We start from the raw sequence: 16,868 nt of genomic DNA, 5'->3' as shown, positions 1-16,868 counted from the left end.
GTAATACAACATCACACACAAGCCTTGCAAGCAATGTAACTTAGTGTAAGTTGCGGGATCTTGTATTACGGAACGAGTAAAGAGACTTGCCGGTAAACGAGATTGAAATAGGTATGCGGATACTGACGATCAAATCTCGGGCAAGTAACATACCGAAGGACAAAGGGAATGACATACGGGATTATACGAATCCTTGGCACTGAGGTTCAAATGATAAGATCTTCGTAGAATATGTAGGATCCAATATGGGCATCCAGGTCCCGCTATTGGATATTGACCGAGGAGTCTCTCGGGTCATGTCTACATAGTTCTCGAACCCGCAGGGTCTGCACACTTAAGGTTCGACGTTGTTTTATGCGTATTTGAGTTATATGGTTGGTTACCGAATGTTGTTCGGAGTCCCGGATGAGATCACGGACGTCACGAGGGTTTCCGGAATGGTCCGGAAACGAAGATTGATATATAGGATGACCTCATTTGATTACCGGAAGGTTTTCGGAGTTACCGGGAATGTACCGGGAATGACGAATGGGTTCCGGGAGTTCACCGGGGGGGCAACCCACCCCGGGGAAGCCCATAGGCATTGGGGGAGCCACACCAGCCCTTAGTGGGCTGGTGGGACAGCCCACAAGTGCCCAATGCGCCAAGAGAGGAAAAATCAAGAGGAAAGAAAAAAAAAGGGGGAGGTGGGAAGGAAGGGGGACTCCTCCCACCAAACCAAGTCCAACTCGGTTTGGGGGGGGAGTCCTCCCCCCCTGGCTCGGCCGACCCCTTGAGGGTCCTTGGACCCCAAGGCAAGGCCCCCCCTCCCTCCTCCTATATATATGGAGCAATTAGGGCTGATTTGAGACGACTTTCTCACGGCTGCCCGACCACATACCTCCATAGTTTTTCCTCTAGATCGCGTTTCTGCGGAGCTCGGGCGGAGCCCTGCTGAGACAAGGTCATCACCAACCTCCGGAGCGCCGTCACGCTGCCGGAGAACTCTTCTACCTCTCCGTCTCTCTTGCTGGATCAAGAAGGCCGAGATCATCGTCGAGTTGTACGTGTGCTGAACGCGGAGGTGCCGTCCGTTCGGTACTAGATCGTGGGACTGATCGCGGGATTGTTCGCGGGGCGGATCGAGGGACGTGAGGACGTTCCACTACATCAACCGCGTTCTCTAACGCTTCTGCTGTACGATCTACAAGGGTACGTAGATCACTCATCCCCTCTCGTAGATGGACATCACCATGATAGGTCTTCGTGCGCGTAGGAAATTTTTTGTTTCCCATGCGACGTTCCCCAACAGTGGCTACATCCACCAAACATTACTTGAGATAATGTTGCTTGTGTTGTCCGGTTGCAAACATGTTATGTAATAAGTAATATCTCTATATTGCATTTCTTGCAAGTCAAATCACGCCACTCATTTGTTCACCAAGTCTCTACCAACTTCTACATTCTAGAAATATGTCAATTGAATTGGTATGTGACGGCTTCGGAATTTGCAAGAATCAAAGGGGTATATTCCTGAATTGTCCCTGTTCAAAGCATCATATTATACTCTTTTCCCATCATGAGTTTACTATACAAATTCTCATAAAGGTTTTTAATGAGGTAATATTAATATGAGATCATATGCCATACTTTCTGTTTTCCCCACCGGGGCTTTTGTAGAAGTATACACGACATATTTATTGCCTTCTAAACTCTATCGATTATCTCATATTGAGTTAAAAGTGACAATTATTATGATATGTCATATCATTTTCTCCTTAGATTTTTCCTATTAGGTTTTAAAGAAGTTTCAATGGCATATTAGATCATACTCTTTTCCCTTATGAGATTTCTCTTGAAGTTTCTCATAAAAGGTTTTAACGAGGCGACATATGCAATACTTTCTATTTTCCCACTGTTTTTTAAAGGAAAGTATATATAGAATATTTATTGTTTTCAAACTCAAATCAGTTTTTTCCTTTTTCATAGTTTTTTTCTCATATGAGTTATCAAGGATACAGTAATCATAATATGTTACATCATTTTTTCCTTATTATTTTTTCCACTAGGTTTAAAGGAGTTTTAGCAACATAAAATCACTATTCCCCTCATATTTTTCTTAAAGGTTTTTTGGGGAGACTCAACATTGTACAAAGGATTTCTCAAGATGGAAGATGAATATAGAAGACACCTTCAATGATGTTCAAGAAACCTTCAATGATGATCAAGAAGCTGTGTTTTACAAGGGGGACTGTTGGGAATAAATTAGCACATGTCTATTGTTAATTAGCACATGCTAATTAATGAACCGTCATTAGCAAGGGGTGCGTTCAGCAACGGGTACCTTTCCTTCCCATCTCTTTCAAAAGTATATATATACATCAATAGAACATGACTAATCGTCCATTCATTTTCAATCTCATTTTACTCTTAACAAAAATGAACCGGCCTTTCCTTAAGCACACAATGACAAAACTTTTTTTTAGTAGAAACTTACTTATACCATGTCACTGCTCGTCCAAAAAATGGTCTGAAGTGTTTACACAAAGATATTTCCACAAAATAAGGGAATAACTTTAGTTGCGGTAACTGCAACTTATTTTGAAAATATTAATCTTTTTGTGAGTAAGCACGGCGGTATGGTGGGCAAAATCAGGGTTTTAACTAGGAAAGTTTAAATTAACTCAAACTTATATGCTAAACATGAACCCCAAGATGCTGAATCACTTGAAATAGCAGGACATATAAAATTTCCATTCATATCCTTGCATAAACGAATAATTCTCAGTCACTGGAAATATTAAAGACACTAGAGATTGTCCCATGTTCATTAAACCAACAGAAACAAAATAAAATCTTAAATGTTCTTCTCCAGGCTTCAGGCTTCGTTCATGTCTGTAGGGACTAGCAGTAGAACATGTGGCTTTTGAGCTCATCTTTTATAGCAGGAAGCGTCAATGAAGAAGCTGCACTGCCGGCGCTTATCTCCGACGCCATGTCTGGGACTTGGGCTAGGTAGAATCGCGCACGAAACGCAAGCTTATGAGCGTAGTACGCAGGAGGAGCTGCCAAAATACAAGCCAAACATGTTAGAACATGTGAAAGTAGTAACAAACATCAGTCAAATTGAGAATAAGATGATAGTAGAAACTACTAACTACACAGCCAAACATGTTAGAACATGTGAAAGTAGTAACAAACATCAGTCAAATTGAGAATAAGATGATAGTAGAAACTACTAACTACACAGCCAATATTGTAACCCATAACTAGAACAGTAGAACTACAAGTTAACATTGATCGGGGACCAAACTCATGTATGTTTTTTCGTTTTTGTTTTAAATTCATTGTTTCAGTCTCTAGAGAAATATGGAACAATGTTCTCTGCACAAGATATGATGGGATTTAGAACACATTGCTGAAAGAGGAGTGCTATACCAGTCGACACGGAGCGAGTGCAGCTTGCATACCTGAGAAGAGCAAAAAGTCACATTATTGAACAGAAAAAACATGCAAAAAAATACACAATATCAAGGGTATGAGCACCCTTACGTGTAGCACAGGTTGTTTGTAAGAGACTGCAGGTCATCAGCACTGAAGTTGTTGTCATCTCGCAGCACGTGGTAATGCGCAGGACGGCTTGTTCCCTGCGTTCGACAAGTTCATAATTCATTAAGATGATATAAATACCATCAAGAAGAAACTACCACTCCCTTCTAGAGTTAGTACAAAGTTGAGTCACTTATTTTGGAACTGAGGGAGTACACTGATGAATGCTGCGCTAGCATTACCTTGATCCCAGCATGGCTACAGAGGAAGAAATCAAACTCTGTTGGGTGGCAGATCTGCCTATCAACCACTGTGCCTGGAATTTTACAGGAACATGTGAGAAAAAAAATCTCGGAAAAATCAGACATTTTGCTGATGCAATTTGTGAAATAACCTGGCATAACATTTCCACTGTCGTCCTGATATTTGCCATCACTTGGGAACAGTCTTGTATGGTGCCTCTTCTGCACCACTATGAAGGTAATTGGCGGCTTCACATTGTATAACGCCTTCCATGCCTGACACAAGGAGTTACGATTAATGAATTCTTTTACTAATAGGCTGACGATACCAAGCATCACTGTTCATCAAATTAGTAGTAGCACCTTTTCTATCTCCGGGATCTCATTCTCCAAAACCATTCTGAACTGACCCTCACTTACGCCATCCCTAGCAATGAAATGGAACCAGTGTAAGGATTTGGGAACGATGATCAAAAGAACACCAATCAAAACAAGCGGGAAGTATAAACCTATAGAATATCAGCTGCTGGGGCTTGTGCTTGGAATGCTGTTCGAATGAAAGGAGGAGCTTCCTGAAAGAAAAGAAAAGAGTAACCAACTGCCTTGTGTGGTATGCACATTTAAAATTTAGGTGCACCTCATGAAAAACCTTACTTAGCAATGCCCTCAAGGCCTTCAATGCGCTCTACGCGGTGACCTTGTTCGTGAACATCACCATGATACTTGGTCACCTGAGGCCAGTCTTGGGAGGCAACAACCTAAATGGAAACTCCGTCACAAATTGCAAAAATGTGAAGAAAATAACTAGAGTATGTGGTGTCCATTGACTAAAGAAAATAAATCTTACAGAAGCAATGGACGGGGCAGTATCATCTAGAGCACTAGGATGAGTAACATCAGCACCGAAGATAATCGTTGGCTTTTCACAAACAACTGGTAAACTTAGTTTTAGATCAGCAAATACCGAGTTCCTCCCCCCACACTGTGAAGATGACAAATGATTTCAAAGTGGAATAAAAAGCTTTGTTAAATAAAAGTTCAACAATAAATAGAAGTTTACAATTGAAATTGAATTTACCTTGGCATTGATCTTAAGAGCAACATTTGCAAGAAACTGAGTATTTGATTTCAAGACATTTTTATGTAGACAACACTGCGACATCAGACCAATGTCTGTTTCACAAATCCTTTTAATATCACCTGTGGTAAAAATGACATCAGGCGGATATGTCATGATGAAATCAAATCTGCGACAAGACATATTACCATATAGGCTGCCATTTTTATCTGGCAATATAGCAAGTACGAGGTCAATCTTGAGTTTCCCCGCTTGCTGGTGTACTTCATGGAGTCTGGCTTCAACTTGATCTGAACGAGCATAGAATATCTGAAGTTTTGCATCGTTGAAGTTCTGCAAATGAAATGGCAAAAGACTGAGCACTGGAAGAAAATTTGGGCCACAACACAATTGTAAGGGATAGTCAGGAAAATTTACCACTCCAGTTGCAGTGGACACTTCAATCAGTCCACGGCAGAAGTTACGAACTTGATCCTCAGACAAATCAGTGCAAAAGTTTACACATGCCCAAAGACCAACCTTGGCACCATTTATGACTTTCTTCACGTCAAAGTGAAATTGTTAGACGATGTAGAATAATCAAAACAAATATATACAATACGAACCATGCTTTCAGTTTATTTTCCATGGAGAGAACCAGGAGAGTTCCATAAATTTTTCGGATGACAGCAAGGTGTACTTAGATATAAAAAGGAGAATAATAGAAATACGAAACAACAAACCGCTATCAGTATTTCTTAAGTTTGAAGAACAAAGCTTCTATAAAAAATAGGGATAAGTATATTTTTCGTCCTCGATCTCTGGCGATAGTATAGAAATCGTCCCTCAACTCGGAAACCACTAAAACTCAGTCCCTCAACTATTTAAACCGGATACTTTTCGTCCCTCGCAACTCTTAAGAGTGGTTTCGGTATGACATGGACCCAGTTTTGACTAAAATCATCCACGTGGACTGGTTTGTACAGTAAATGTGCAGTTTAGTTCATCATTTACAGTCAATGTTACATGCAATCAGTAAGACTAATCAGTACTATGTTTGTGGTTATGTCAGACGATGTCTGTCATGCAATCTGTTCAGTTCAGTACTCTGTCCAATCATCTATGAACAAGTGAACAATCTGCCATGCATTCAGTTTACACAATGGTCTAAAATCATGTGGACAATCTGCTATGAATCTCATTCAGTTTATACAATGGTCTGAAACTGAAACCATCTAGTTAGCATACAATTTGCTGGTACAAACTGGACAAACATGCGACTGAAATGCTCTGAGCAAACCAAAATTTTCATAAATAACTAGGTCAGATTACATGGCGGTTAAAACCAGGCCACGTGGACAGTTTTAGTCAAAACCAGGTCCACGTCATATACCAAACCAATTTAAGCGTCCTGTGGGACGAAAAGTGTACGGTTTAAATAGTTGAGGACTGAGTTTTAGTGGTTTCAGAGTTGAGGGACAATTTCTATACTATCCAGAGTTCGAAGACGAAAAATATACTAATCCCTAAAAAATATAACTGAAAAACTAGCGCCACTGGAAAATTGAATTAAAAAAAGCTGACCTATAGTACTTGATCAAAACAAGGTGTTCACCTCAATTACACATTTCAAACATGCAAACAAATATTACCTGTACACTTGTACTATAAAAAATGATGTCACTAGTGTATTAAGAATGTTTAAATTACTCATAATATACCTTGCCTTTCATGTTCCACGCCCCTTTTTCTGGGTAGCAAGACGCAGAACCATGATAGCTCAGCTACAACAAGAAAATCAAACACGAGCTGATCAGAGAAGTAGTACAAGATGGCAAACAAGAGCACTGCAAATATTGGCAGTGGGGTTGGTTACCACTGGAGCAGGCAGAACTCTAGCCTGAACAGAAGTTGCGTTGTTGTCAACTTCTATACCGAACTCATTTGCACGTTTGGCACTGTTATATTTGTTCTTCAGAACAGACTACAAAAAAGGAAATACAGGAATCAGTGATAGGTTCGAAACTAACTTTGCTCGATGTTTTTATCTGACAAAAGATTACACGCCAAAAAGACAGGAGAAGAAATCACCTCGCGAATGGAGGTCTCGCGTCCACCTGGATTCTGGCAGGCTATCCTCATTATATTAGAAACCTGGCTGTCATCCAGCTTCTTTTGGTACCGCTGTCCTGGAACTATATTGCAGACCTGAAGATCAATCGCAAGTGTATTTATCAGAACATATGCAATAATGCAAATAGAAAATTGTATCAGAAGTTCAGATCATATGAAAGTGATTGGCGTAGAACATATGGAATTATGTTGAGAAGATGGAAGTCCATTTCTGTACAAACCTCTAATGGAAGATAGTTGGGTTTCTGCTCTGTACCAACTTGCAGGCATGGGAGAAAATCGTAATTCAGTTGCAGCTTATATGTTTCTTGAAAGTAGTCCCTCACAGTCTTGGTTTCGCCGGTCGATAATTTGAACCTCAAATCTCTGGCAGTATCCTTTGTCAAGCCAGCGATGCGGTATTTCCTGCGCACCTCTCCTCGGTGGGTGACCTCAACCCTCAGACCCCTGAGGGCCTTCTTAATCTGCAGCAGAACGCAAAACCATGACCTACCATATACCATCACAGCAGCAACTTGGCTGCGATACATTTGATACGGAAAATATGCATACCTTCACATGATCAAATTCATTGATGGCGCGAATGGGACCTCTCCAGTTAAGAACATCCTTGATGAAATCAATCAGTGACCCACCTCGAACGAAAGCAGTCGAAGACATGTCTGCAATCCAAAATACACAGTACATTTATTGTCAAGTAAGCATATTTTCCCATCATTCATGCGTCCTGGCACAAACACGTTGCAGGTAAGCGGGAAGAGAATGAAAGGAATACATGTCACTGACCAATGTTGAGGGACAATCCACTCTGCGTAGGTCTGATGCTCTGATAGAACCCGTTCCATCCTTCGATGCCCTTGCCTAAGGGGATTGGTTCATTGATGGTCCGCGAGAAGAAAGACCGGCCTACCGGGACGATCCTGAGGCGCACAGTAACAACAAGCAGTCCCCATGGCAAATCAGAAGAGCATGCAAAATGATCAGTGCCAACTATAACAAGGGAAAGGGCAGAGATCAGTTGTTACCCCATGTCGTCTTGTTCGTTGAGTACGATGTCGCGCAACACAATGTCTAGCACCTGTAGCGCCTGCGCCGGTATGTCGGTGGAGATCCCGGCCATGAGCATCTGCAGCTGCTGCAGGCTGACCAGGGTGGCGTGCTTGATGGTCACCTTGAACTGCCTCTCCCTCCTGCAAACATACATCATGTCATGGGGAACCTGATCTGCTCATCTTGTCATGTCGTGCGGCACACTGACTGACTGACCGAGTTTACCTTTGCCCAGGTGGACCAGGATTTTTGTCAGGCAAGGTGACCTCGAACTCCTTGGTGTTGAAGGGCAGTTCACCGGCGGTGTACAGGTTCTTGCGGCCGTCGTAAGCGGGGAGGCGACCGCCGAGAGTGGTATCCTGGTGCTCCGTCACGAGACGGGACATGACAGCTCGGAAAACGCCCTTCATCTTCGGCTCCGGCGAGATGCTCACCTGAAATGAAGAAATATGCCCACAAAACATGGCCAGTGAGCAGTGCAGACCTGTGAAAAAACTACCAGTACAGACTAGAGACTAGTGATGATCGAGGGAAGCGTACGTCGTATTGGTGCAGGCCCTTGTCCACGAGGCCGACGAAGAAGTGGTTGGCCCTCACCAGGCACACCTGCCCGGTGGTGCCGAACCCGGGGCGCGCGGGGAACGTCGGCTCGGCACGGCTGATGTCCATCGCCTGGAATTTCTCCCGGAGCTGGGCCGCCTCTGCGTGGTAGCGCTCGGAGAGGAGAGGCCCCGCTTGGGGGAAGACGGGGGGAGGTTGCTTCTGGCCTCTTCCTCCTCTGCCGCCGCGGCCGCCGTAGTTGTTGCCACCGCGGCCGCCGCCGTAGTCGTTGCCGCCCTGCTGATAGCCACGGCCTCGGCCGCCATCGCCAGCCCCGTCGTAGCCACGGCCTCCGCCGCGTCCGCCGTCGCCAGCCCCGTCGTAGCCACGGCCTCGGCCGCGTCCGCCGTCGCCAGCCCCTTCGTAGCCGCGCCCGCGGCCTCCACCATCGCCGCCGCCTTGGTAGCCGCGTCCTCGGCCACGGCCACCGCCATCCCCGCCCCCTTGGTACCCACGCCCTCTTCCGCCGCCGCCGCTATCACCGCCTCCTTGGTAGTACCCACGGTCATCGCCCTCTCCCTGGTAGTACCCATGCCCTCTCCCGCCGCCATCACCGCCACCCTGGTAGTACCCACGCCCCCCGCCATCTCCCTGGTAGTAACCACGACCACGGCCACGGCCACCACCATCACCGCCTCCCTGCCCTTGGTAGTACCCGCGCCCACGGCCATCGCCGCCACCGCCACCGCCACCACCACCACCACCGCGGCCCCCGTAGTACTGCCCGCCGCCGCCGCCGCCGCCGCGACGGCCGCCGTACCCCGCCTGAGCAGCATCGGGGTCGGCACGGCCGCCGCCGCGCCCGCCTCCTCGGTTCGCCATCTCCCCCTCACCAAGCGCACGCACGAACTGGAAGCGAAGCGGACATGCGTGCGCCAACCGACTCTCTCGCTGCCTCGTGGATTGGTGAGGAAGAAAGAAACCGATCGAATCTTTTATGTAGATTTTCACGGGGGAAATCGAATCGGCAGTTAATGATGGTATATAATGCGGCGCAGTTATGGCCGGGGAGAGGATATATAGGCCGGAAATGTGCTCCCGTTTCATTGTACTCCATAAAGTGGAAGTTTTTTTTTTGCGGGATAATGGAAGGTTTTAATTGATAATCTACGTAAATGGGTGGACGTAATTGGTACGGGAACAAATCTTTTATGTAGATTTTCACGAGAAATCTGTGTATTTTCGGCGATTCATGATGATTTAATCTGTTGCATTTACAGCCCGGAAGAAGTTTTTTATTTATTTTACAGCGAGCCTTTTTGGTGGATTCCCATTAGAGAAACCAAAATTTAAACGTTGGACAAAAAGACAATAGGAAACAACTGCCATCTCAGGCTAAACATGAAACTAATTAAAACAACATGATCAAGCACATCCCACAATCAATATCCTACCTAACATATATCTTTCGCAACAAAAATCCTACCTAATATCGACATATACTTTGCAGATACACGATTACTTGCAACAAAACATCATAACTCAAGGGAAAATGATCGCAATCGGCCGACCGATCGTAGCTTCCGTCGGTCACTGGTGCATCGCTCGATCCATTCGATTTTCTTTCCTTTCCTTTTTCCTTCGACTTCAGTTTCTCAACATTCTCCACTTTTCAATCTGTTATGCAGTGATATGATCTTGAATCACTTGTGGGGGTGATCTAAATTTGATAGTCCCTAGCATCACCGTGTCACAATTGGGCATGATAATATTGTCTTGGTCACACAAAATCACAACAGGGACATCCAAAATCATTAGTTCGATCAATCCCTTCATCTTTATTTTCTTTAGTAGTTTATTTTCTTTTATCCATCTCAGTGGCTTTTGGCCCTCTCTTCCGAGTCATAACATCTTCTTCAAGTAAGGCCCCTTGATCCATCATAATATCTTCTTCAACTAAGGTCCCTTCATCCACCACTATTTTCATAGTATGGTGCACATCATAATGAGGGTGTCCCGGTGAAGGGGTACTAACTCGAGGTATTTAGCCTGTATGGACCGAATAAGGGCCGGTTACGCCAGCGCGTGAAGAGTGTACGGAGCGTCGGGATCTACTCGTATTCAAGACAAAGATTATCAAAGACTTGGCGCATACTCTAGGGACAACTACATGTTTCAGCATCTTTGCAACCAACCTACCTTGTAACCTAGTCACACTGGGCATGTACATAAGCCCATGGGTTTGGTCCGTAGGGGACAACTTATTCATCTTAGGGATAGAACATACGCAATGACCGTGAGGTAGATAAACATGTAATCGATACCCTATGAATCAATACAATTAAAGCAGGACGTAGGGCTTTACCTCTTTGAGAGGGCATGAACATGGGTAAATATCGTCTCCCTAAGTCCCTTTTTACCATTGATCTTAGATCCATAGCTCGGGACCCCCTACCTGAGATCAGTCGGTTTTAGCACCGACATTGATGGCCCATACAGTTCATGTTGTGTGATCGATACGGAGCAATGGAGATGTCGATCTACGACCAAAGCCTAAACGACGTGTCTTCCATGCCAAAACTCCACTCCGTTGCATCAACCGATAAAGAGATCATACTTCACCCCCTCCCTCGTGATCTTAAGAACGGGGAGGAGGAACAACACTGACACTTCGAGCACCTTCACCGGGCTCGGTCAAAGGCCCCTTGGAGCCAAGATAATTCAACGAACCAGATTAAACGAAGGATCCAAGGGGCTCGAGCATCCAAGCTAGTTCCGGTGACGTCACGGCGACATGTCCCTTCCCCGAGAGCCACCTCGAACCCTCGGGCCCACATCCTATCGGGGTCAAAAAATTATCCCACCCACCACCCACGTCTATTATTGCCCAAGTAACTCTGGGCCAACTGATGTCTAAGACCTAGCTTATGTAAAATAGAAGGCCGACGAGACAGTTCGAAAATTCTAGTACACGTTCCTATTCGTCAAGAACAAAATAATAGATTGTTGCGACGTTAAAGTCCTTGCAGCCTTCTGATACAATTGCCAGGACAAAGGACTTCTAATCACCCTCACTCGGCATTACATCAAACCTTTTTCGAACTCTCGGTTATGGTGGAGAAATTATGCGCCATGGAAGATGTTTGGGTCTCTTGGAATGAGCAAATAGATTTGATCTATCATTGGTGCAGCGACGTCCTATAAAAACGGTTTTTAACCTCTTTCTGCGACATAGGTATAAACCGTCACCTAGCCTGTGTTGACGATAGGGGGTGTATCCCACACAACAACAAAAAGTCATCGGCGATGGTGACCGATGAATGCAAACTTTTGACATAACTAAGCGTATGAGATGTCTGCATCTATCACAAATGAGAGTCGCCGATAAACTATTTGAGATATGTAATGTTTCTCAAACGATCCATTCTTAACGTTCATGTGGGGTCGCATTAACATCACACGCGCTACTTTGTGGTGCAACGTTTCTGATGCGCGCTACATCACAAACAGTTCACAATTGTAAAATCGTGTAGGATAAGGAGTATGTCACACAAGCTTACATTTTCCGCACCGGTTGAGATTTGTAACTAAGAAGATAATTGAACTGTCGTACAAGTGTCAGATAAGTGTAAGACAAGTCTGGATGTTGTACTTGTGTGAGACATGATAATTATCGCATGCGGTATTCTATGGTGCAATATTTATGATGCGTACTAGATCACAAACATTTTATCATTTTCAACTGTATGCGACATAGATACTATCATCAACGTTGAACTCAGTTGCACCGTTTGTGATATTGTCTAACATTACCCACGATTTGGAAATGGCAATTGTGTGCATGGTCGCATACATTTTCTATATGTGAAATGTGTCGGATCATGAGGCATATCACAGACGTTGAGATTTAGAAACCGTGTGCGGCGTAATGACCCACCGATCATTTTCTCTAATTTAATTTCTACAATTTAAAATTATACAGAATTTGAATTTGAAAGTAGGGAATATCTTTTTGTATATCCATCATATACATAGATAGGTTCAACAACCAATGCATTATTTGATTGACATGTACAGACGTTCAAGAATTACGTCAACACACGAATTACATAAGCACCAAATAAAGCATGATGGACGACGTTTGAATACTTGTATTCAAGACGGTAAAGAAAGAGGCAAAATATATTCTTGTTGCTGTAAAAGGTGAAGGGAAATGTCGGTAGTGTGCCCTCCTCCATGTCGAATGCACATAGGACTCTAGTCCAACCCCTTGTGATGGTCGACCGCCCATGCCCATCCTTCACTATCTTCATGAGGACTTCTAGATAGTCATTGTAGTCTGGTAGAAATATATGTACATTTGCATGTCCAACAATCATGTAGCTTGAGAGGTGATCTTGAATAAACTGCATTGGCAATCACTACAAAGGAAAAAAGATACATACATTGTCAACTAACAACTCATTATGGGCAGTAAAAAAGGCTACAATGTTCTGAGTTAGTATACTGCAGATCACTCTTGTCTTCGACAAATTGTGACTAAATGGTTTACGTGTCATATTTTGACCCATTGTACTAACGGTCTTTATTAGTTACCTCACATGATGTTGGTTTATGAATATCTCATTGCCCCATACGCAAAAAGGGTCAAAGCATGAATCTTTATCTATGACATATGTACCTACAAGCAACAAGTAATACTATAAGCTAAACTGCAATTGCACAATGATGTAATACAATATTGTCTCCGTCCCACTATATAAGATCTAATTACAATATATTGGATGTATTAACATCTTATATTATGGGGTGGAGGAAGTATAACATGGGAAACAAATATAGCCATGGGAACCAGAAACCAATAAAATAGGCGCTCACTACAACACGCTTAACAACTACTCCCTCCGTCCCAAAATTCTTGTGTTAGATTTGTTTAGATATGAATGTATCTAGTCAAGTTTTAGTATTTAGATACATCCATTTCTAAACAAAGTTAAGACAAGAATTTTGGGACGGAGGGAGTACCAAATATGGTCATTGATAATGGTACTGTTGAAATTTCATAGAACATAGCTTGTACTTAAACATCAAATTGTATAATTCAACACCATAGAGTGAAATAACGAGGGGCGTATTAACTACACCAGACTTAACAGGAAAAAATATTGCCATTGAACTGATATTGATCAAATTATACCGCACATTGTGAATAACTAAATAAACAATGCATACTACAAACAACTAAATATAGCAATTGAAACTGGACAAATGCTAAACACAAACAACCAAAAATCTTAAAGGGAGGCATATGCTCACTATAACAGACTTCACAACAACCCAATAGTCATTCACATCGGTATTATTGAAATTGCATAGAACATACTTGTGCTTAAACATAAAATTGTATGATTGAACATCACATTGTGAGAAAACTGAAATAAACAGGGGCGTGTTAGCTACACCAGCTTTAACATGAACCAATTGTATGATTAAACAACCAAATCTAGCAATTGAAACGGACATATGTTCACTACAAACAACCAAAAACGACCAAACATGGTATATGCTCACTACAGACAACCAAACATAAACATTCGTGAGATTGAAGTGCACAATTCATATTCCAACATATCATGTTGCACTTTTACACATTACATTTTGCATGACTGGAATAATTAAACACGGAATGGTTAAAGCCTAGCACGGAAAAAGCTACTAGCACGATCATATGAAGTTTCCCCCCTTTGAGGAGGCACGTTAAAACAAATCATGAGTTTTTCGCTTGTCACATATGGCCTCCTTCCCCTTGGAAGAGTCTGCACTGGGAGTGCGCACTCCCTGTTGTCGTAGATTGGCTCCTTCCCTTGGGAAGATCACGGTTGCAGGGTGCCCTCCGTGATGTTGTGGATGAGATATTTCCCCTTGGAAGAGACGGATAGGATGCCCTTGTCGTCGTCAATGATGTCTGACTTGGCAGCTGAAGGGTCATGATGATGATGAAGGCAAATTCCTAATAACGAAGCAAAGTAGATCAAAAGTGGGGCCATGGAGGAGATCCACGGGGGTTGAACCTCAGGGGGTGGGAGTGCGCCACTTAACCTGTGATATAGCCCGCGTCAAGCCATCGCCTTATATTATCGGGCAGAGGGAGTACAACATGGGAAACAAATATAGCCATGGGAACTAAAACCCATTAAAATAGGCAAATGCTCACTATAACAGGCTTAACAACTACCAAATATGGCCATTCATAATGGTACTATTGAAATTTCATAGAACATAGCTTGTACGTAAACATCAAATTGTATAATTGAACATCACATAGTGAAATAACAGGGAGCGTATTATCTACACCAGACTTAACAGGGAAAAATATGGCCATCGAACTGATATTGATTAAATTATACTACACATTGTGAATAACTAAATAAAGAATGCATACTACAAAAACCAAATATATCAATTGAAACTGCGCAAATGCTAAGCACAAACAACCAAAAAACTTTAAAGGAGGCATATGCTCACTATAACAGACTTAACATCAACCAAATAGTCATTCATATTAGTATTATTGAAATTGCATAGAACATACTTGTGCTTAAACATCAAATTGTATGATTGAACATCACATTGTGAGAAAACTGAAATAAATAGGGGCGTGTTAACTACACTAGCTTTATGAGGAACCAATTCTATGATTGAACAACCAAATCTAGCAATTGAAACTGGACATATGTTCACTACAAACAATAAAAAATAGCTAAACAAAGTATATGCTCACTACAGACAAGCAAAAATAGGCATTCGTTAAACTGAATTGAACAATTCGTACTCCATCATATCAAATTACACTTTTCAACATTACATTTTGCATGAATGAAATAATTAAACACGACATGGTTAAACCCTAGCATGGTAATAAATAATAGCATGATCATATGAAGTTTCCCTCCTTTGAGGAGGCATGATAAAAGAAATCATGGGTTTCCTCACTTGTCACTTATGGGCTCCTTCCCCTTGGAAGAGCCCGGACCGTGCAGATTGGCTTCTTCGCTTTGGAAGGGCATGACTGCAGGGTGCCCTCTGTGATGTCGTGGATGTGCTATTTCCCCTTGAAAGAGACGGATAGGGTGCCCTTGTCGTCGTTGTCACCGTGAATGAGGTATCACTTGGCAGTTGACGATGTCGAGCCACCGCCATAGACCGTGACCTACGGAAATGACAAAAGGGTCTCGATGGCGATGAAGACAAATTCCTAACAACGAAGAAGAGTAGATAAGTGGCATGCCCATGGAGGATATACACGGGGGTTGAACCCGAGGGGGGTGGGGGTGCGCCACTTAACCTATGACATAGCCTGTGTCAAGCCGTCGTTGTCGATGAGCTCGATGTCATAGCCGGTTGCCATGACATACATACATGTGCAAGCCCGCAGATTTAAACTCGTCGGACAGTCATCATAGTGAGCTTCCGAGGGGGCCTCGGCGGTCACCTTGCATCGTCCAGCGGACATGCCTCGATATACCTCTTTTTTGCCATTCACTCCTCGAGCTCCCCGGGAAGCATAACTGGGCTTAGGCTGCAACGTACTGGGTGAGGGTGGGTATGGGGATGGGGATCTGTTGGAAAGGGGGTGTTTCGCATGTGTCATATAAGAAACTCAGAGCGGCGAGGGCATGGAGATCGGTGGGTAACATGCACGGTCAGACCGGAGGAGGTTGACGGTAGAGTCAGGGGTGGCGGCAACGGTGATCTAGCTAGGGTTCGAGTGAGGGAGTACTGGTGTGTGTGTGAGTGAAGGTTTTCCTTTTTTTACCTGCACATGTTTTATGGTGCGGGGGAGGGGGCAGGGGGCACGTGGTGTTTGACGAAATGTCACAGCTAATAAGAATTTTACAAGGCGGGAGTGAAATGTTGGGATGCCGGTGCTACTGGAAAATTTGGATTTCGGGATTGAGGCAACGTGACCCGCACGGGAGCAACAAACATCGCAAACAACCCAAACACTTTTCTTTAAACAAATTAGGTTTAGCAACAAATAGGTTGTCTAGATATGCAACTAAGTGAGCAACCTATATGATGCTAACAACAACAATAATAAGCAATAAGTAAATACAAGTAAAGGCAAGAAATAACCACAAGTGGAACCGATGAAGATGAGGATGTGTTTCCGAAGTTCCTTTCCTTTGAGAGGAAGTACGTCTCCGTTGGAGCGGTTTGGAGGCACAATGCTCCCCAAGATGCCACTAAGGCCACCGTATTCTCCTCACCCCTTGATATGTCTCCAACGTATCTACTTTTCCGAACTCTTTTGCCCT

General features: G+C 43.5%; 1 protein-coding gene across 1 annotated transcript; it reads right to left on the bottom strand.

The window, feature by feature from the left end:
- Positions 1–2,702: 2,702 nt before the first annotated feature.
- LOC123439511 (protein argonaute 18-like) lies at positions 2,703–8,906 on the bottom strand. The gene is made up of 20 exons (XM_045116224.1): positions 8,551–8,906; positions 8,236–8,444; positions 7,986–8,150; positions 7,747–7,880; positions 7,513–7,622; positions 7,182–7,424; positions 6,919–7,035; positions 6,704–6,811; positions 6,549–6,611; positions 5,266–5,388; positions 4,849–5,181; positions 4,618–4,752; positions 4,425–4,528; positions 4,280–4,342; positions 4,134–4,197; positions 3,923–4,046; positions 3,771–3,844; positions 3,532–3,626; positions 3,418–3,449; positions 2,703–3,044 (listed from the first exon to the last, which is right to left on the bottom strand). Exons 1-20 carry the CDS (start codon positions 8,677–8,679, stop codon positions 2,884–2,886), a joined length of 2,586 nt encoding a protein of 861 aa, XP_044972159.1. The 5' UTR covers positions 8,680–8,906; the 3' UTR covers positions 2,703–2,883.
- Between the last annotated feature and the right edge of the window lie 7,962 nt (positions 8,907–16,868).

Source organism: Hordeum vulgare, chromosome 3H (assembly GCF_904849725.1).
Source record: "Hordeum vulgare subsp. vulgare chromosome 3H, MorexV3_pseudomolecules_assembly, whole genome shotgun sequence".
In the NCBI taxonomy this organism is placed as follows: Eukaryota; Viridiplantae; Streptophyta; class Magnoliopsida; order Poales; family Poaceae; genus Hordeum; species Hordeum vulgare.
The sequence above is the reverse complement of the archived record's forward strand: the minus strand, read 5'-3'. Positions and strand labels throughout refer to the sequence as shown.

What these genes read in the sequence shown, in the direction of transcription:
- LOC123439511 (XM_045116224.1), bottom strand. Translation starts at nt 8,679, where the DNA reads ATGGACATCAGCCGTGCCGAGCCGACGTTCCCCGCGCGCCCCGGGTTC. An exon ending in GCGAGACCTCCATTCGCGAG is followed by an intron (nt 6,812 to 6,918) that starts GTGATTTCTTCT and finishes CCTTTTTTGTAG; the next exon opens with TCTGTTCTGAAGAACAAATA. An exon ending in GAGTTCTGCCTGCTCCAGTG is followed by an intron (nt 6,612 to 6,703) that starts GTAACCAACCCC and finishes TTCTTGTTGTAG; the next exon opens with CTGAGCTATCATGGTTCTGC.